The sequence below is a fragment of the Drosophila obscura genome, unplaced genomic scaffold (assembly GCF_018151105.1).
Source record: "Drosophila obscura isolate BZ-5 IFL unplaced genomic scaffold, ASM1815110v1 contig_25, whole genome shotgun sequence".
In the NCBI taxonomy this organism is placed as follows: Eukaryota; Metazoa; Arthropoda; class Insecta; order Diptera; family Drosophilidae; genus Drosophila; species Drosophila obscura.
The window spans coordinates 3508522-3529710 of NW_024542812.1; the positions used below are offsets into that span (position 1 = coordinate 3508522).

General features: G+C 39.9%; 1 protein-coding gene and 2 long non-coding RNA genes across 7 annotated transcripts in view; 1 reads left to right on the forward strand and 2 right to left on the reverse strand.

Moving 5' to 3' along the window:
* Positions 1 to 4137: 4137 nt before the first annotated feature.
* On the reverse strand, positions 4138 to 7031 carry LOC121404612. The gene is made up of 5 exons (XR_005968098.1): positions 6821 to 7031; positions 4998 to 6759; positions 4781 to 4944; positions 4560 to 4706; positions 4138 to 4482 (listed from the first exon to the last, which is right to left on the reverse strand). It is a non-coding gene; the product is annotated as an uncharacterized LOC121404612 (long non-coding RNA).
* A 3965-nt stretch (positions 7032 to 10996) lies between these two features.
* On the forward strand, positions 10997 to 11350 carry LOC111077307. Its single transcript, XR_002608142.2, has 2 exons — positions 10997 to 11141; positions 11254 to 11350. It is a non-coding gene; the product is annotated as an uncharacterized LOC111077307 (long non-coding RNA).
* A 5624-nt stretch (positions 11351 to 16974) lies between these two features.
* LOC111077298 (protein Wnt-5) overlaps positions 16975 to 21189 on the reverse strand; it is an 82833-nt gene continuing 78618 nt past the window's right edge. For 4 of the 5 annotated variants that reach the window (XM_022371512.2, XM_022371513.2, XM_022371511.2 and 1 more), the window contains exons 9-10: positions 17985 to 18152; positions 16975 to 17928 (exon numbers count right to left, since the gene is read on the reverse strand). In XM_022371512.2, coding sequence (XP_022227204.2) covers positions 17741 to 17928; positions 17985 to 18152 — 356 coding nt within the window. In that variant the 3' untranslated portion in view covers positions 16975 to 17740. Of the gene's footprint in view, positions 17929 to 17984; positions 18153 to 21189 lie in introns of those variants that run through there. The other variant, XM_022371514.2, reaches the window with a different exon arrangement.

Below are 21189 nucleotides of genomic sequence, written 5' to 3' on the forward strand. Positions count from 1 at the left end.
CGCTAGGGGTTGTTCGCGCACTGAACGCCGCAGGGTGTGCGAGCGAGAAGGAAAATGAGTTGCGTTGTCGTCGGCAGGATTGGGCAGGGGAAGCAACTGAAAATGAATTTCTTCATTCTGGCTATAATTATGATCCGATCTGATCAAATTTGGCAGTCTATTAGTTATGGGCATTCTCTACGATAATGCGTTTTTAGTTTTATCGTATCTTTAAAAATGTGCCTGCCACAGATTTTCGTCCTTTGTGTGGGCGGAAGGGGGCGGGGCGAAATTTTGAAATACACTTGTAGCAGTGTGATATCACATGAGTGTGGAAACCAAATTTGGTTGCCCTAGCTCTTATAGTCTCTGAGATCTAGGCGCTCAACAAGACGGACGGACAGACAGACAGACAGACAGACGGACAGACAGACATGGCTATATCGACTCGGTTATTGATGCTGATCAAGAATATATATACTTTGTCGTGTCGGAAACGTTTCCTTCTCTGCGTTACACACATCCACTTTTACCACAAATCTAATATACCCATTGACTCTTTTTTGGGTACGGGTCTAAAAAGTCATCTGCATACTGAAATGGAAAACAATTTTCATCATTTATAGAATGAAAATCTGATGTATGGATATGTTATAGACGGCTTTTTTTTGAAGGAGCCATTAGCCGACAGGGCTGGAGAAGGAGAGGAGACAGCAGCCTCTGTTGTGGATCCTGGGAGGCTGTAACAGGGTTGCAAGGAGGGAGCAAGGTGGCAAGGCTGGAGAAGAAAAAACGAGGCCGTGAAGGTTAGATTGCGAGGGTCAGTTTCCGGGAGAGATCAAAGCAGGCCACATGTGCCTATAAAAAAAGAGAAGAGTTAGAGAACCGAATTAAATAAGACAGTGGCGAGAAAATCACAGCGGCAACAGTATCTTCAGGAGGCAAATTCGGCAGAGGGACCAAAACCCGGCCCCGACAATTGAAGCCAGGAGACGCCGACGGCGCAGGAAGGAGGAGACGACTGCAGCGGACATGGCAGACCCCAGGCCGGAGAGCCACGAGACGAGGACTGCGGGCCGCACGGATCCGCCCATCGACAGACGGCAGCCTGATCCGCAACAATCAGCCTGATCCGCAACAACTCGCCTGTTCCACCACATCACACAGTCATACACACATCACTCACAAATCACACTTCACCGAACCCGCACGTACGTATACCCCATAACACAAAATAAAACCGAATTAACACCCTGCACTCATCAATCACATTCCTAGCTAGTACCCCACATATCCCTTTACACAAACGCCGATTCACGTATATTCATTTTTCTCCCGAAGACACTCTTTACCAACAAAACAAAAAATATGGAGAGTAGAGATCTGCAATAGAATAAAGAAGAAGAAAATATAGTAAAACAGATCATTTTTGTTCGTTTCAAAATGTAAACGCAGGCTATTTCCCTCCCGAACGACACACCCCTCCCCGATCCATTTTTATATAATCCAACTTACGTATGCAACTTACTAACAAGAGCTCTTTTTAGTTCAATATTATTTATTGCATTCATTTTTTTTCAGATTGTTAACGTTTTGTGGTTTTCGATAAAAAAAAGAGGCTGCCAAGTCGGGTGAAATAGGTTTCGTATGTCATTTTTATACGCGTACTCAAAAAAGAGTTAAGGGGTATATTGTATTTGTGGTAAAAGTGGATGTGTGCAACGCTCAGAAGGAAAAGTTTCCGACCCCATAAAGTATATATATTCTTGATCAGCATCAATAGCCGAGTCGATATAGCCGTGTCCGTCTGTCCGTCTGTCCGTCCGTCCGTCTGTCCGTCTGTCCGTCTCGATGAGCGCCTGGATCTCAGAGACTATAAGAGCTAAAGAAACCAAATTTGGTTTCCGGACTCATGTGATATCACACTGCTACAAGTGTATTTCAAAATTTCACCCCGCTCCCTTCCGCCTCCACAAAGGATGAAAATCTGTGGCAGGCACAGTTTTGAAGATACGATACAACTACGCAGTATCGTAGAGAATGCGCATATCTACCAGATTGCCGAGTCTGAATCAGATCTGATCATAATTATAGCCAGAATGAAGAAATTCATTTTCAGTTGCGACTCAAGGGACGGACAACGAACACGAGTTGCTGTACTTAGGAGACGCTGAGGCCGGGGCAATAGGAGGTCAGGGAACCCGTAAGGACCAGGAGATATCCCCGGAAATAAGATCAGCGATAAATGCGGCATTAGTCCAAGCCCATGAGACGTACCGAGCTTCGTTTGGGCAGCAAATGGAGGCGCTAAGGTCATCGGTGCAAGCCGATATGCTAGAGTTCATGCGAGGAATCAACGCCGTAGTAGGCTCGCTAAAAGCGGAACGAACGCCGAGTGATGTGTACGAAAGGAATCGGGGATCGAACGCAGCCAGTCCAGGAAGAGGGGAACCGCAAGCGCCTTCGTACCAAAAAGCACAGCCAACACACCTGTTCGTGGACAACCGCACGTTAGAGTCCGAGCAGAGGTCCCATGCGGAACAGAGACCGGTAGATGATTGGTTGGCAAACACAAGGGGCGCAGGAACAAACCTTAACTGGAGCTGGAGCAAGCTGGAGCAAGTGCAGATTCGTCGATGGGAACTCAGCTTCGATGGCGATCCAAAGGGGATGCCCGTGGCGGAGTTTATCTTCCGGGTAGAGCATTTACAGTCAGTATACCAGGTAGCATGGTCGGATGTTCTGAAAGCCTTCCACACATTGGTAACCGGCCATGCGAGGGATTGGTACTGGATGCACGTGAGGACGGTAGGAGTTCCGGATTGGCCGAACCTGCGATATGGACTACAGCAGCGATTTCAATTGCGGCGAACAGAATTCGAGCGGGAGCAAGAGCTCAGGAAACGCCGACAACGACACGGAGAGTCGACGGATCTGTATATTCAGGAGATGCTAGTGTTGAGGTCCAGGTTGCTGAATCCCTTCTCGGATCACGACCTAATAAAGATTATCAAGGTTAATGTCAGAGACGCAATGTAGCGAGTCATTTACCCGATGCAGATAACCAACATGCAGAAGCTAAGGGAAGAATGTGCAGACACCGAGAAGCTGCTGTCGACGCGATGGGCGAGAAGCGGTCCAGATCATGGGACGAACAGGCGTAGAGAAGACCACAAGGTGTATGAACTTGAGGTAAATAATCACGACCCAGATGAACCGACAGAGGCGCTGGATGCAGTCTATAGGACGAAGGAGTCCGGGGGCGACCGCACGCAGCTGAAGTGCTGGAATTGCGCTCATATTTTGAGTGCGAGTCAGCAGTGCGGAACATTTTCTGATATAAGTGTGGGCTGGCCGGGATAATCCTTCCCAAATGCCCGAAATGTCGGCCGGGAAATGCGAAAAGGAGCGCGACGCAGGAGGAGTCGGGTTCCAAGTCCATAAACAACCAGTAATTCCGTCCTCCAACATTAATTTACGGTCACCTATAGGGGACATACCTAGTATTAAGGATAAAAACATATATAGTACAATCTTTAAGGTAAACCAGGCAGTGCCACCTGAGGCAAAATGGTCGGAGCGTAAGCCGTTAGCAGAAAGGCAGCATCGATACGAGCAGACCCGGAAGAGGATCATGGGAGACGAGGTGGAAGAGATCGCTCGAACAGGTTCAGCCAGAACACAGAGAGCTCGGGTCAGGTTCCAGGCACGCCAGAGGAGGAGACGCGGCATATGTGCATCAATCCGCTCTGCAATGAGCCAAAATGACCGACCATTTGCGCGAGTGAGCCTGGGCTCGATGAAACTTGTGGGTTTGCTGGATACAGGGGCATCTGTCAGCATGCTGGGAAGAGGTGGAAAGGGGTTAATTGACGATTTAGAACTGAAACTTCAAGAGTCCACGAAGTAAAGGAGAAGTTTCGGTCGTTCGATGCACACGGTCTAGGGAGAACGAAGATCGAGAAGCACGAGATACGCCTAGTCGAGGGGGCAGTACCCGTCAAGGAGCGCTTCTATCCGGTATCCCCGGCAGTGCATGAGTTGTTGTTTGCGGAGGTTGATGAGATGCTGCGCCTAGGAGTCATCGAACTCAGCGAAAGTCCGTGGAGCAATCGGGTGACGCTAGTGAGAAAGCCGGGAAAAAACCGATTATGTTTGGATGCGCGGAAGCTGAACAGGCTAACAATCAAGGATGCTTACCCACTGCAGAGCATCGAATCGATCCTGAGCCGGGTTGAGGACACCGTGTTCATCAGCAGCATTGACTTGAAGCACGCCTTTTGGCAGATAGAGCTGGAGCCCGAAAGTCGAACGTATACAGCATTTGCGGTGCCAGGGAGACCACTCTATCAATTTAAGTCGATGCCGTTCGGATTGTGCAACGCAGCACAGCGTCTGTGTCGATTAATGGACCGCGTGATTCCCCAGCGACTACGAAGCCATGTCTTCGTATATTTGGATGACCTGCTAGTCATTTCCCGGACGTTCGAGGAACACATGAAGCTGTTGGAGGATGTGGCAAAGTGTCTCAATGAGGCGAATTTGACAATCGGGAAAAAAAAAGAAGTCGAGGTACCTACGGGACCGATCCGGAAAAGGTACAGACGATCACGCAGATACCGATGCCGATGAACGTGCGATAAATTCGGAGATTTTTGGGGACAGCCGGCTGGTATCGCCAGTTTATTCGAAATTTCTCGGCATTATCAGCTCCTCTCACAGACTGCCTGAAAGGGAAAGGTTCATTTAAGCTGACGGTAGAAGCGAGCGAGTCGTTCGAGAAGCTAAAAAAATCACTTACCAGCGCTCCCTTGTTACGCCACCCGGACTTTAAGAAACACTTTTTTATCCAGTGTGATGGGAGCCACGTGGGGATTGGAGCAGTTCTCTTCCAGGAGGGAGCGGAACACCCGATCGCGTTTTTTTCGGCGAAGTTGAGAGGCGCGCAACTGAATTACAGCGTTCCTGAAAAAGAGTGTTTAGATGCGGTGAAGGCAATAGAGAAGTTCCGGGCTTACGTAGAGCTGATGCCATTCACGGTGATAACGGATCACGCAAGCTTGCAGTGGCTGATGAAGTTCAAGGCGCTGGATGGGAGACTAGCTAGATGGTCATTAGCTCTCCAGGCGTATGACTTCGAGATAGAGCACCGCAAGGGGAAGGACAACGTTGTCGCGGATATGCTCTCTCGTCCGTTTGACGTAGAGGCGATCGACTTCCTGGACTCTGACACCACAGCATTCGAAGACAAGGAATACCTGGGGAGGATAGAGACAGTCCAGCATGATAGGGACAACTTTCCAGTCCTGAAGGTGGAGGATGGCCTGCTGTTTAGGCGTACACAATTTGCCCGGCCAGAGTTGGAGGAGTTCCAGTGGAAGCTGTGGATTCCAGAAGCACTGACGAGCACGCTGATCCAGGAGGCACACGATAGCGACGTGGCAATGCATGGAGGTATCGCGAGGACACTGGGACGCCTACAGCAGTATTACTATTGGCCCCGTATGACAGTACAGGTGAAGGCGTACGTGACCGGCTGTGAAACCTGTAGGGAGACAAAGCACTCAACGCAGATTAAACGTCCACTCATGGGGGCGGAAACAGTAACCGAGAGGCCGATCCAGAAGCTTTATCTTGATTTTTTGGGTCCATATCTTAGGACGAGAAGCGGGAATGTGGTCATACTGATAGTCCTCGACCACATGTCGAAATATATTTGGCTAAAGGCCATGTCGAAGGCCACTTCCATAGTCGCAATCCGATTCCTACGAGAAGAGGTCTTCCCACAGTTTGGAGTGCCCGAAACGGTACACACCGATAATGGCAAGCAGTTTGTGTCGGCGGAATTCACACAATTCCTGAACAAGAGGAGATCGGGAAACTATGCCCCTCAGGCAAACGCAGCAGAACGCGTAAACCAGACAGTCCTGGCAGCCATCCAGACATACGTAAGCGACGATCATACGCGCTGGGATGAGAAGCTCACGGAGATACAGTGTGCGGCCAGGAGTGCGATACACACAGGCATCGGCACGTCACCCTACTTCGTGCTGTTCGGACAGCACATGTTCACCAGCGGGCGGGACTACAAACTATCACGGAGGCTGGGAGCCCTGAACGATGCGCAAGTATCACTCGAGGCAAGACAAGACCAGCAGGAGATCATCCGCGATGAGGTCCGGAAGAATTCGCATGAGGCCTACAAGAAATCGAAGGAGCGGTATGATCGAAAGGCAAGAGATATCCGGTACTTACCTGGACAGGAAGTGTATGAGCGGAATTTCATATTAAGCAATTTTAAAAACAATAGCAATGACAAGTTTAGTCCGAAGTATGGAAAGTGCAGAGTGGTCCGGAGCTTAGGAAACAGCTTATATGAACTGGAGACACTGCAAGGGGCACGGATAGGAGTGTTCCATGCTAAAGATCTAAAGCAGTAGCCCGGTCATATAAGTCGGTAGAGCGTGAGACGAGGGTGTGGGCGATAGCCTACATTTGGGCTGATAAGATCCGGAAGCCGCCTTGGTTTTGCACTCCCGTTTCGACGGCAGGACCTTTAAATGGGAGTGTGGTGCTTAAAAGGTTTTTTTCTGAAGGAGCCATTAGCCGACATGGCTGGAGAAGGAGAGGAGACAGCGGCCTCTGTTGTGGATCCTGGGAGGCTGTAACAGGGTTGCAAGGAGGGAGCAAGGTGGCAAGGCTGGAGAAGAAAAAACGAGGCCGTGAAGGTTAGATTGCGAGGGTCAGTTTCCGGGAGAGATCAAAGCAGGCCACATGTGCCTATAAAAAAAAGAGAAGAGTTAGAGAACCGAATTAAATAAGACAGTGGCGAGAAACTCACAACGGCAACAGTATCTTCAGGAGGCAAATTCGGCAGCGGGACCAAAACCCGGCCCCGACAATTGAAGCCAGGAGACGACGACGGCGCAGGAAGGAGGAGACGACTCATACACACATCACTCACAAATCACACTCCACCGAACCCGCACGTATACCCCATAACACAAAATAAAACCGAATTAACACCCTGCACTCATCAATCATATTCCTAGCTAGTACCCCACATATCCCTTTACACAAACGCCGCAAATATGGAGAGTAGAGATCTGCAATAGAATAAAGAAGAAGAAAATATAGTAAACATAAAAAAATCCCTCCCGAACGGCACACCCCTCCCCGATCCATTTTTATATAATCCAACTTACGTATGCAACTTACTAACAAGAGCTCTTTTTAGTTTAAGATTATTTATTGCATTCATTTTTTTTCAGTTTGTTTACGTTTTGTGGTTTTTGATAAAAAAAAAGGGGCTGCCAAGTCGGGTGAAATAGGGTTCGTATGTCATTTTTTTTTTTTAATACTAGAATTCCTTTTATGTTAGTATATATTTTCGTTATTTGAGTTTAGTAACAGTATAAAATGTTATAGGAGATAAGTAGATTTAGTTAAAATAATAAAACATAAATTTAGAAGAACATTGAAAGGAATTATGATGGAGTAGAGACCTGAGGGTAGGTGGGACGAAAGAGAGAGAGAGGAAAACCAGCCGAGATTAATTTGCGAGCGCTCACCATATAAAACGGGACGCTCATGGAAGGGAGGGCCTCGCCATGGTCAATGACATCCACTGACCCCGCCGAAGAGAGTGCCAACGAGGACGAGTTCCGAATGTTTGTTGGATTTGTCCATTGTGTGTTAATATATAATTTTTGTTAAATCCGTCCCCTGGTATATCGGGGCGGAAACACCCCTGACTTACCCGAGAGCTAGCTGGGAGCGATTTACCAGGGCGGCAAAAAGGCGGATCATAACAGATATTAAAAAGTATTGGGCCAAGGCAGCTACCTTGACACACACCCTTGTGAACAGTTTTTTCCTGTTTGCCGCATTTTAAAACCCTTTTCTCCAAAAAACTAATTATAAACCTAATATAGTCTATGTCAAACTCAAAATCTATTAGCTTCCGACACAGCAGAGGTATGTTGACTGCGTCAAATGCCTTGCTTATATCCAAAACCGCTGCAACAACCTGAAAGCCTTTGGCTTTGAGATTGGCTACATTATTTATTACATCATTTATGATGTGTGCAGTGGAGTGGTTTTTTCTTAAGGCATAAGATCTATTGGGCAGTAGATTGTGCCTATTTATAAAAGATTCCATACGAATCTTTATCATACCCTCCAAGCTTTTAAATAAAACACTTAGGAGGCAGATATGTCTGTTGTTTGAGACTATGGAGGCGTCTACATTTTTTTTTGGTACAGGAATAACCATTATTATTCGCCAACTATTCGGAATAATTCCACTGAAGAAAATTTCGTTTAATAATGAGAGAAGGTTTTCTTGTTGGTCCAAGGGAAGAGAGAGTAGCATTTTATAAGATATATTATCTATTCCTTTGGCCGAGTCGGGATTTCTGGATTTTAGAAAAAATAAAAGTTTATCTAAGTTAAAATTAGTTCTAGTTAGTGAAAGGTCCCATCGCTCTGGAATGGTAGTATGCTCCCAAGAGTTAGTGTTGGGTATGTCTGCAATTTGCTTAAGAAAATCTTGATGTTCAACATCATTTCAAGTACTTTTTGTTGGCTTGATTTGTTTATATAACTTAAGACTTTTAATTTTTTGCCACATTTCTTTTGGAGATGATGGATTTGAAATTGCAGCTTAAATATATTAAAATGCGTCCGTAAAGAGTTTAGTTTTGTAATATTTTTGTCTCTTAGCATTTCTTAATCTAAAAAGTCTTTCACTCGCCTCGTCCCAGTATTTATTAGGAATATAATTGTTATTTACAGATAATTTTATGGTATTATTTGAGATTATTTTTTTGGTTGAATTATTTAGGTTTTCTAATGTGCTTATTTTTATCTTAGAGAAATCCTCGATTACTCTTTTGTGTAACATTTTATTGCTAGCTTTGATAGAGTAGTTCGAAATATCAATATCTATTGGGAAATGGTTGCTGTTTGAAATTTTGGAGTTTTGAAAGGACCAGTTTATGTTATTATTAGATTTATTTACCATTTCTAGTGCTGAAGAATAATTTAATTTGGGTGAAAAAGTTGGAGAGCCAATATTTATGCAAAAAAAACCTGAATACAATAACGCTCTCTCCAAATAATTACTTCTAGCATTCTGTATGATGTTTCCCCATATGGACGATTTGGCATTAAGGTCGCCCCCTATAAAAGTCAGGCCATTTAACGAAGCTGCTTTAGTAAATAAATTCTTACATCCTGATTCAAAAGTTTAAAGGTTCATTTTGGGGCACAATACACACTAAAAATATTTATGTTTTGGGAGAGATTTTCTGTACTTAGACTTATGACTTCAAGACTTGTATTGCATTTCAAAATTTTAAATTGTAAATTTTTCTTTATATTAATTCCAACACCTCCGTAATCATCCTCCCGCTCTTTACAGATAAAGTTGAAATTTAATATCCAAATTTTAGATATTATGGCAATATCAATGTTATGGTTAATCAAGAAAATTTCTAGTAGATGCTTATTATTATTTTTAGTAATACTTTGAATGTTGTATTGTAGTATTTTCATTTGAGATAGTTAGAATCAATGTAAATAAAAAAAGAATTAAGGAAAATAATAGATAAATAAATTTTACTTAAATCAATTTTACAGTTTGTTTTCAAAACTGTTGTATTTAGTTCCTCTAGGAATTTTCTAGTATCTATATTCATATTATTGTTGTTTGTATCTGTAAGAAAATGGGAGATGTCTAGAGAAAGCTTGTTAAGGCTTTTTTCAGCTGTGTTAAGAGCCGTCTCATGTTGTATATTATTTCTGGATGTTGAGGGAGTGAATCGTTCACTTGGAACATATTCATGCTCTCGTAAAACATTCTGCCAAGCTTTTATTGTGTTTTGTGCATTTAGACTTTCCGTATTTTTATATTTGTTGTTTTAAACAATTTTGTTAAAGGGTTTAAAAGACTGTACAGTCTCTGCCGTGGAAGACATGTTGTTTTGTAACAGTATATTTTCATTTGTCGATTTTTGCCAAAAAGGTTGCGGAAAAGAATCGTGATCAAAAATATTAACTGATTCCGTCTGGCCAAACAGCGCCGGATATCTAATTTTGACCTCCAATCTAGATACATTTTCCACCGTCATACATTTTTGTATAGCATACGCTCTAGCAGGACAAGAAACAGATGTAGCTACATGATTTTCTTTGTAATTTGCACAGATCACATCAGTACAGATAGCTTCTAATGAATGCGAACGTGAACATTTATGACATTTTTGCTCTGCTTGCTTGCAATGTTGAGCAAAATGTCCAAATCTATAGCATCTATAACATTGACTAAAGGGAACATAATGAATCACTGGTACTTTTTTATATAGAACTGCAACTTCTGAAGGAATTTGTGCACCTTTAAATACGAGTTTAACTCTTGAAGTTGGAACAAATAAATCTTTGTTATTCTTATCTCTTGTTTTAATTCTAATCAATTTCTCAATAGGAACCGGAGAGTCGATGTATTCAGCTAATAATTCGTCAGAAATGGATGTTGGTATATTAAAAATTAGACCCGTTTTATAAACGAAATTATTAAAAATTTTAGGTTCATAACCATGATTATTTAAATTAATCATCACAAACTTATTGGCACTCATTGAGTTTTTAAATTCAATTTTGCATCTGCCAAAGCCTATCTTTGACACAGTCAGAACACCGTCAACTTTCAGTTTCATTAATATATAACTAAGATCAATGGGGTTAATGGGAAATCTTTTTGATTCATTTTCTTTGCCAGTAATTTTTCTACATAAACTATGTAGGGTCCCTAGTGTTTGTCATCGTAAAATATATTCACATTTTTTTCTTGAGCTCCGTTTGTTTTCTGTTCCATACTCGTTTTTGTTCCAGAAATTTCTGACGTTTCTGTCGGCATATTTTTTTCTTCACACCTAACCTTAAAATTTTTTGTTACTTGTTCAACATAATTATTTTTTCCACATTCCTGTTTTGATCCAATAGTATCGGTCTCAGTAATCTCCATTTCTTCATATTCGCTACTGAACTTACTGTGATTATCAGATTTTCTTTTAGAAGTTAATCTTGATTTTTCGCTTTAGCATAGTTTGAATCTGAGGCCAGGAGTTTCTCCTTGGCCAGGGAGGCCATCTTGTGTTTTGGTTTGTAACTAATGTTATATTTGCCAATTGCCAGTTTATATTCAAAATCAGAAAAAATATTTGACTTGTTTTTTTTTTGACGCTTAATTATTTTTCTTTTTTTTCACACCAGACTGTTCACCTTCTAGGTTTGATTCTGACTGTCCTTCTCGTTTAATTTGTTTTAATCATGAAATAGAAATGCAATCGAAGCGTTTTTTAAAACTGTGCAAGAAAAGCCCAGCAAATGGCTAATACCTACAGATCATAAGAACTAAGGAAGATTTGTTCAACTTTCTGTTAGCTCCCCGGATCCCTAAAGTTCCGGATTTAAAATCAGTATATTTGTGTGAAATGGTTACCCCATTTGAAAATAGGGAAAATTGCTTCGTTAAATATTTAATTAAATGCCTTTGCAAGGGGTCGTGGCTGGGCTAATCTGAAATTTACGTATTTATACCTTATGAATGTGTTTGTTAATTGTTAGCTAGTTAGCATTTGAAACAAAGAATGGTTTTTTTTTTTGTTTGCTGAATATCGCCACTAATTTTTCGTGTAGTCCAATGCTCGGCCAAATAGGGCCTTTTTTTATGCTGCTAACAATTGTAAATTGGGGAAAAAATTATCGTTTTTAAAAAATTGAATAAAATACAATTGCAACAAATAATTCCTTTTTTTTAAATCATATTTAAAATTTGTTCTTTACATTAAGCAAAAAAATTGTTCTCCTATCTTAAGTAGTTTTTGAGAAAAATGCATTTAACTTTGCCTTTTAAGCACGTTTTTCTTCATTTTTTCAAAAACAGAAAAATGTTCAACTGTTAACAGCAATTATAAATATTACAAATTTGTTGAAAATGATAAAAGTTTGCTTTTGAATAGCTTAGTCAATTCCTAATTGAAGTGTAACAAAAGTTTTCCCAAATTCAACAACACGATATCCGACTTTTGCAACGAGTTTTCGGATGATGAGCTTCCTGCGTATATAATAAATATTTTCAGCGGCGGTGGACGCTCGACGTACCAAAGCTTTCTAACGCATACAGATCAGCTGCCGCTACAGCACTGTGCGTATAAATAGGTCTAAACAAAAAACGCAAAAATATGGGCCGTCATAGTTTCTGTCGAGTTCGGTTCGAGGCACGTCATAAGCCGTACATGACACCAAGAGCCGAACTCCCTTCCGAAGCGATCAGCTCCCAGACCCGAAGCCTTGGGAGCCAATTGCTCAGAAATTTTTTGCAGGCAGTTTTTAGTTGATTTGATGCCACTCTGTGTAATGGGTCGTTTGTCGAGTGGGGCGATGCATCCTAAAAGTAGGCACTGGTCTTACATCGCGATGACCAATAGTATAACAGTTCGACTGTGAAAGGGGAAAACGCAGCTGTGAGCTTTTAAATATACATGGGTGCCACAGAAATCACTTCCGCTGGAAAATCACCTCAATTCCATTCCGCCGTGCCACACACCGCTTTTTCAGCGGAATCAAAATCGCTCACAATTTATCCAGCGATTTGATTAAATACACCCATAAAACGCACCTAAAACGATTCGAATCTTACTCTCCCATAAAGGTTGTTCAATTGGTAGTTAACCCTCATCCAAATAATTTAACATTATACATGTTGAGTTAATAAAATAAGCATTTTAGTAAATCACTATTCAATCCGCTGACTAAATTTTCACTTAACGATTCCGCTCTCAATCCGCTACAGAGCGAGGTGGAAACCTAGGGCGATTCGACTTTCATTTGAACGTAAAGGTGCAAGGTTTGTATTTTCTAATATGTTGCCTTCGTAGTTCTTCGATGGCCAACAGTCTCGGTAAAAGCATTTTAATTAAGTTTACCGTAAAATTCAGATGTGTGTTTAGCAGACAACTGCTAGAGTTGCCGAGTCCATGGTTTTGTTTGACTCGTACGATATGGGATGTTTTTTTTGCTTTGAAATTATAAAAGTACAGCTTTGAAAAATCAATTATTTTATATCATAAACGGAAAAAAATTAAAAACCAATTGTTTTGATATGATAAAACCAATAAAACTGCAAAATGAACCCTATTCGAATTGAATCTTGAAAGGACACCTTTCAACCCTAGCCTTAGTTCGAATTTGGTTTGTGACAATGCTAAGAAAAATGAAATCGCTCGGAATTCTGTGGCACGGCGGAAATTTTTAAGCGGCAATCCCCTGCGCGGTTTCCCATTTCACTAGTGATTTCTGTGGGTCCCCTGATATATTTATTTAAAGCTTACTGAGCTCGAATGCTGCTGGGCGAGGGCAATGACCGAAGATGGCCCGAACGGCAAAAGTGTATTTACAACCAAGAATTAAGGGTATTCCAAAAAAATGAAAAAAAGGGAAAAACAGCTAGTCCAGCACAACGCCCTGAACAAAAACAGGGGACACACTGTCCTGTCAGAACAGCTCATCAAATGTCAGTGGAGGCCTTGTTAGGGCCTTCTAAGTAGTTTTCAAGACTCTTTCTTTTTCTTCTGACGATCGAATCGCTAAGTCACGTTCTCAAGAACGTGTTAGAATATCAACGCGGCTGAAAAAGAAGAGGAAGACCAGCTAGAAATTCCCCAGAACTGGGCCACTATACGGCAAGCAAAGGCTTTTGGAACCAGACACCCAGCCACAACCTTTTTAACTACACGCAATACATTAATTACCGCAGAAAGGCGCCTAGGCTACAGTTTGGAATATAGAGAGAGGAGAAAGCTCTAAATAGAGCGCATCCACTTCAACCGTACGAGAGCTGAGCGCAAAGCTGCAGTAAGCAAGGGAAACTCTAATCAGCAGCAACGCTGCTGCTCCCGCCGGGCTCGTGGAGAGACACCCCCGATCGCTTAAGTGAGCGGAAGTTACCGGAAGTGCGCAAAACCCATCGGCTTATACGTTCCATACCTTGGAATGAGTGATTCAACCAAATAACGTGAACTCTAACCCAAAAATGTTTTTTTTCGGTGTCTGTGCGTGTGGTAGTGAGAGTGGGCAGAGCAAAGAAGAAAAAGAAAATATTGGTTAGGAATTATACCCTGTTATAATTTATATTATTAGTGGAGATATTCCCTGTGGAAAATGTGTAACGGGGCGAAAAGAAAAATGTGCGAAGTGTGGTAACAAGGTGAATCAACGCAAATTAAAGAAAAACGAGAAGGAACGTGTGAGTCGCTTCTGGGGACGCGACTCTACTTATACCCGTACTCAGTCAGTATATACATTTTTAAGCATATGATTTTTTAGAATTTTAGAATAAAAAAAAAAATTTTACATTTTAAATTTTTTTCTACATCTGTTATCTACATCTACAATGTATATTATACATCTAACATTTAGATTATATACGTACCATTTATATTCTACATCTCCTGCGAGCGAGAAAGATAATGAGTAGCGTGTCTCTGAAATGGGCATTCTCTACAATACTGCGTTTTTAGTTTTATCGTATCTTGAAAAGTGGGCGGAAGGGGGCGGGGCGAAAAAGGAGAAAATTCAAGAATTATCATAACCTCCCAGTGTATTGGCTCCGACGGCAGCAGAGGGCTAAGCTCCCCAAAAGCGCCCTGAAAGCTCAATTCGCTCTCTCTATCGTCCCCCTTTACGTTTTTCTTTCGCAGCAACAGGTTGAACCTAAGTCTCGACGAAAGATCTTTCGGCGCTGGACCCGGTTACATATGTATGGTCATGTAATTAAGAATCCACTATAAATTTCCCTGGCCTAAGAGAGTTGGCTTGTGAGGGTGAGAATGAGTGTTATGAGCGCAAGAGCGACGTGAAAAAAAAGAAAAGCTCCGTTTAGGTGAACGACCAGATCGAACATACGATACACCCGGGCGTTAAAAGGGAACCGCAATAAAACAGTTTCAGATTATTTTTGGCCGAGATAATGGGCATGAAGACATATGTGGTACCCCGTACTTACACACATTCTTTTCCATCTGATGTTAGCCTGAATTAATTTGAATATTTTTGTGTGTTTGGGTCTTACTATATTACTGTATATTATATTAGATTGGCATATTCATTTTTTTCTTTATAATCATTTTCCTATACCTATTCCTAGACCTAAGTTGAAGTTGCTTCCCCTATTACTCTCCCGCACTTTAGTGAATTTTCGACGCCTGTAATATTATGAGGAACATATATACATACCTAACTAGGTAGAACATGAAAGTTGGAATTGTTCATTTAGTCAATAAAAATAGCGTTAGTAACATGAATTAAATCTTTTTGGGTTGGACCCATGTCAAAATTTCGTAAAAAATACCGCACAAAAATCATCATTTTTGCATTTCAATGCTTTATATTTCCCAGACGGTAAGCTGAAATCACAAAGTGTTTAGGCTCAACTTCTAGCTGTTTTAATTATCTTTTCAAAATAGCAAAGTTCTTTACAACCAGACGTAGGATACTAGGGTTATGTGAAAACTATTGCTAATAAAAATAAAAATAATACCAGTTTTCAAAAATTCTTTAAAAAAAAGTACTGCCATAGAAAAAAAAATATCATCAAACCATTTCTAAGCCCCAAATCTTTAAGAAAAAGTTCGTTTTGTTTCTTGAGGAAAAATCGTGTTGACTAGTGTAATAGGCCAGAAAATTTTGCGCTCGCCCGGCAAGCTCGAAATCCAAAGTCATTTTTGTCATGCATTTTTTATTTCAAAGTTTTGATTTAAAAACTCAGGAAAATTCGAAAAAAAAATTATTTATTGAGCTTTCATACATTAATTAGGCGCCTTTTGAGGTATCGTTTATTAAAATCTAGGGTAACGGCAAAGAAAATGCCCCCCAAACAAGTACAACAAACGGGAACGTTGCTGGCCACAGCCGGGCTAAAATGGTATCAAAGCAAACGCATTGAACTTGTAATTTTGGTTTTACCAAATGCTTTTAGTGCTTTATCAATTCAGATCTGCTCTTCGAAAGACGACTTAAGTTTAAGAGAGAGTTGTAAAAAATACTTTTACCATATAAGGAGTGTTACAAAAAAGCTTCAAAAGCCACTTACCAACCTAAGAGTACTTATTATTTTGACAAACCAGAAGAGCAAACCACAAAAAAAAACACTTTAAAATAAATTTTAAAAAAAATTGGACAACAAAACAATTTTTTGCCTACATATTTTGAATTCTAGGAACGTAAACCCTTATTTTTTACTCAATCAATAAATCGCTTAACACGAGGTATTCTAGGAACGTAACCCCCGGGTTAAGAGAGGCCCATCTACCAAGTTTTTTAAGCCAAAAAGTAGGCACCGATGCAGCCCATAAAGGTTCAATTTTATGCTCCCGACGCATTAAAGCTTTTGGAGCAAGGTTGTTAAGCGGCCTCTTAGCAAAAAGCCCGAGAGAAAATATTCTCATTATAATTAAGCGTGATTATGTTTAAACCAGTTGAAAAATACCGTGAATATACTTATAATGACGCGCACGCGTACCATTTTCGACCACGAATTTTCAGTCTTTTCAAGCCCACGAATCCCGAGAAGATCTCGGCACTCAAAAGTATGATAAACAGGCAAGGATCTCCCCTGCAATCGAAGTAAATACCTGCTTTTCTTAGGTGTACCGCTAAAAAAAGACGAACAAACTCGACTCGGGTATTTTCGCTTATCAACAAATTGTGAACTTCATAGAGTCGGAATCTTTTACCTGTTACTGTACACTAGCATAAAATGATTCTCCTATAGTCCATGAAACCTAGTAAAACAACAGTTATATTCAGTTAAAGTTCATTGTGGTTAAAAAGGAAAATACGAAAAAGGTAAGAGAAGCACTTTAAATATTAAGTATTTTTAGTTACTAGGATGATGATATTAAACAAATTTCCATGAAAACCACAATTAATCACTTTGGTTTCCACATGTACAATTTTTTTATTCGTAATTTGCATATGATTCTACAGATGAGAGCCAATATTTCATCATTCATTGTTCGACTTAACTTTTGAAACACTAATTGGACATTTTATATTGAAAAGTGTGCTCGCATACGTTAGAAGACACACAATTCTAAATTATATATATGTATACTTACAAAAGTAAGTTACGTTACGAGCATTAGTTGATCATTGCATCTACTTAGATCTAAGTAAACTTATTCTAGAGCTAAAATCGAATTATTAGCTACACGTCACACTCATCAGTTTGTATATTTTAAAATCAGTTGCAATCATTCTGACTTATTAATACACTCGTTTTACGAATTAAACTTACTAAAAGCTTAGAAGTATTGAAAATCGAAGCTATTTTACGCTGAATACAAATTATTACGAATTAGCAGTAACGTACATGCTTAGTTCCGAATTCTGATACCGGCGCATGTAAAAATACTTTCCCAATTCTTTTGCCAAAAAATTTAAATATTAATTTAATCAAGCCTTAATTTTAAATATTGTTAAATAGTTTGAGTTAACTCTATATTTATTTCGCAGGAATGAAAATCGAATGATTTAGTAACCTATTTAATTGTTAAAGAATAAATACCAGGAAGCTTAGCAGAATGCTTGATTTTGTAACTTATTGATTTCAATAAATAATTTTTGTAAATATGCATTAAATATATAATGGCCTTATATAAAACATTTGGACATTATTATTCCGTTGCTTATACAAGTTCTATTTACATGTATGCTCTTCCAGTACCTTTGTACAAACTTCGCACTTAACCTGGCAGCACCAATGGAACTTGCAATTACACCGTTCGTGGACCACAATATTTTTGGTATTATAGCCTCTACCGCAGCAAAGTATAGCACAGCTATCAAGACCCGATGAGCTCTTCTGACAAACTCGCCCATGCGTACCTGATTAAGAAGATAATTAAAATATTTATTTAAATAAACTATTCACAAATATTTACCAGGCCAATGCAGCACATAATTATTTCGACACCAGTCGGGACTTTCATCTATGTAAATAAGGTCGTGCGCTGTGGGTACTTTAAACTGCGAATCTTTGACCTGAAGGCGTCCTCGTTTATTAAGCTTCACTTTAGTTGCCTCTTCGTATTTCTCCCGCAGATAATCACCTGCAAATAGGTAAGTTAAAAAAAAAATTAATATGTACATACATATAATAATTTATATTATATTTTAATATATTTATATTATATTAATTAACAAAATTTTATTGAAATAACTCAAAATTGCGTTGTTCAAAAGTGCGACACTTGAATACACATTACACACTAACAATGAAAATTATTTGTATTGGTTGTGGTCGCGAGCGGATATCGAATAAATTCTCAAAATTCAATCGGGAACGCAGCATCAAAAATACGCGACTCAATGTCGGTTATAAAATTTTAAAATAGTACTCCCAGCTAGTGCCAGAGTAATAAAATAAAGTAAACGTGTTAATTCGAACTTTTAACTTTAAATAAAAAAGGGCCACGTTCAATACAAAACTGACAAAACTGTCCAAACATTTGTATGTCCTCATCCATGCATAGTCAGGTTCAGCATGAGTGTGTGGGCATGAAAAAGCGAGTGGAAGCGTAGCCACTGAAAATGGATTTATTCCTTTTGACTATAATATTGACCCTATCTGAACAAGATTGTACGATTCTGCGTTTTCGGTTTAATCGTACCTTCAAAACTGTGGGCGCAACAGATTTTCGTCCTTTGTGGGGGCGGAATGTGATATCAGCTCCTATTGTCTCTGAGAGCGAGGAGCTCATTAATACTGACTAAAGGACGGATAGACTGGGGAAATGTTCCTCAATTGACGGTATATTTTTTTGAACATGACCGTGCTTACCGACCTGCCTATTAGTGCACATCCTTTGACTATATAATATAAAAAAAAACATTTCCACTCATTTTTAAAGAACTATCGTCACTCTATCCCAGATTATTTGAACGGTAATATTGTTCGACTTTCTTTTAAAAATAGTCCCACCACATTATCTGCCTAAGCCAGACAGGATATAATATGCAATGCTAAAGACGGTATCCCCTCAATGTTAAGCAGGTGCTTATTAACATAAACAACTTAATGTTATACAATGGAACCTGCCCACACTTGGTCTGTGGCATCTGTTGTACCTGTTCCTAAGCCAAATAAACCTACAAATGAGATTGTTAGTTTTAAAATTCTAAAAATTCTAGCTCGTAGACTAATATGGTATCTTGACAGGAACAATATTCTATCCCACAACCAAGTAGGTGGGGGTAAAGTAAAAGCCAGCCAGTAAAAGCCACCGTGAGACGTCGCTCCTTTAGAGTTGGAGTCAATAATATTTACTCTCTTCGAGTTGCACTTCACAATGGCATCCAACAAGGTTCTCCTCTTTCCGTCGTACCGATTACACTAGTCAACACTAGAATTAGCCTGTGGCCCAAAATTTAGATTCTTATAGATTTCGGGGTTTACAAATTTTTAACGAATTATGGTTTTTTATACCCGTACTCAAAAAAGAGTTAAGGGTTATATTAGATTTGTGGTAAAAGTGGATGTGTGTAACGCAGAGAAGGAAACGTTTCCGACCATAAAGTACAGTTGTGTTCAATAAAATAGTAGTGCCGCACCTCATCACTTTCAAAACTCTTTTTGAGACACTTCCAGTTATCCAAATTGAACAAATGATACCTTTTTAAATAGACTGGACTGTTACCATTAGAAAACCGAAGAAATGTCAATTCATTTGAATTCCATTTTCTTGTTTTACATGACATAAGCCGAATACCCATGAAATTTGCTGTTCAATGAAATAGTAGTGTTTTTTTAGAACATTGAAAAAAACAACGAATCTCAAATAAAAACATATATTTCATGTTCTTCATGTTTCTTGAGCTTTAATATTTAGTTTTTAATCAATTTGGTTTTCATTTCGAACTTGCACCGGCCGGCTATGGGTCATTAATCTCTTGCCAACGCTTCAATAGGATTTGAGCCAATACTCCATGAACCACTTGCTAAAACTTGGCTCTGGTTCACGGATTTGCAGTTGCAATAATGTATTTGGTATTCCCCCATAAGATTTCGATGAGATTAATATCCAGTTGGACAGTTGGCCATGGAAAAACGTCGATATTTTCCGATAAAAATCAATTCCTAGCGAGCTTTTTTGGGTGTTTCAAGTCATTATCCGGTTAAAATATCCTTTTTGCAGGAATTTTTTAACTGTAATATGAATGTAATGTATCTAAAGTATGCCTACATCCTCAGGTTCGCTCAAAACCATACTATACTCAAACGCCAGGCCAGAAAGTACTAGCTCATATGAGCTGGGCCCCATAAGGCTCAGCCTAGCATGCCCAATGCTAATTTTTTTATGATTTTAGGTGGTAATCGGATTTCTGTGAATGCCAAACATAATCTTTTGAGTTTATCTTACCATATAATAAAACTTTACTATCTTTAGTCAAAAGTATTTTTGTCACTGTGACACAGGCCATTCCACATGCGTTTTTCCAAACTGAAGTCGTGCACCCATGTAGTCTTAGACCTAAACGCGGTGCTTTCTGGGACTTCTTGCATTCAAATAATGTGTAATCAACCGTCTAAGAACCGTCACATCACTGACAGAGCGAATTAAAATTTTTTTCATAATTTTTGAGGATATTAAAGGCCTGGTCTTGCCTTCGACCATCGCCGACCATCCTCTAAAAAATAAGTTTTTCGCATACAAAATCGATTTCCAGTCTACTTCTTTTAGTTAATTGGGTTAAATACAATAGAGAGAGTGCATAAAACTTAATTTTCAATCTCATTATACCTCCTGCCTTAAGTTTTTAGTCTAACTCTTAGGTCTCCTCTTTTGGACCGAGCAATGATTTCTTCAACGCCTCAAAATCAAAAGTACCGCTATGTCCAAAACTTTCTTTCATCAAATTATTCAATAACCAAATTGAGCTTACGGATGGTGACTTATTTAAATAAATTTGCTTTGCTTTTTCATTTTTTAAAATTAATTGAACCCAACACTACTATTTCATTGAACAGCAGATATCATGGGTAGTTGTCTTAAGTCATATTTAACAAGAAGATAGAATGCAAATGTAATGGGGTTTCTTCAAGTTTCTAATGCTTACACTCCAGGCTTTCCGTAAAGGTATCACTTG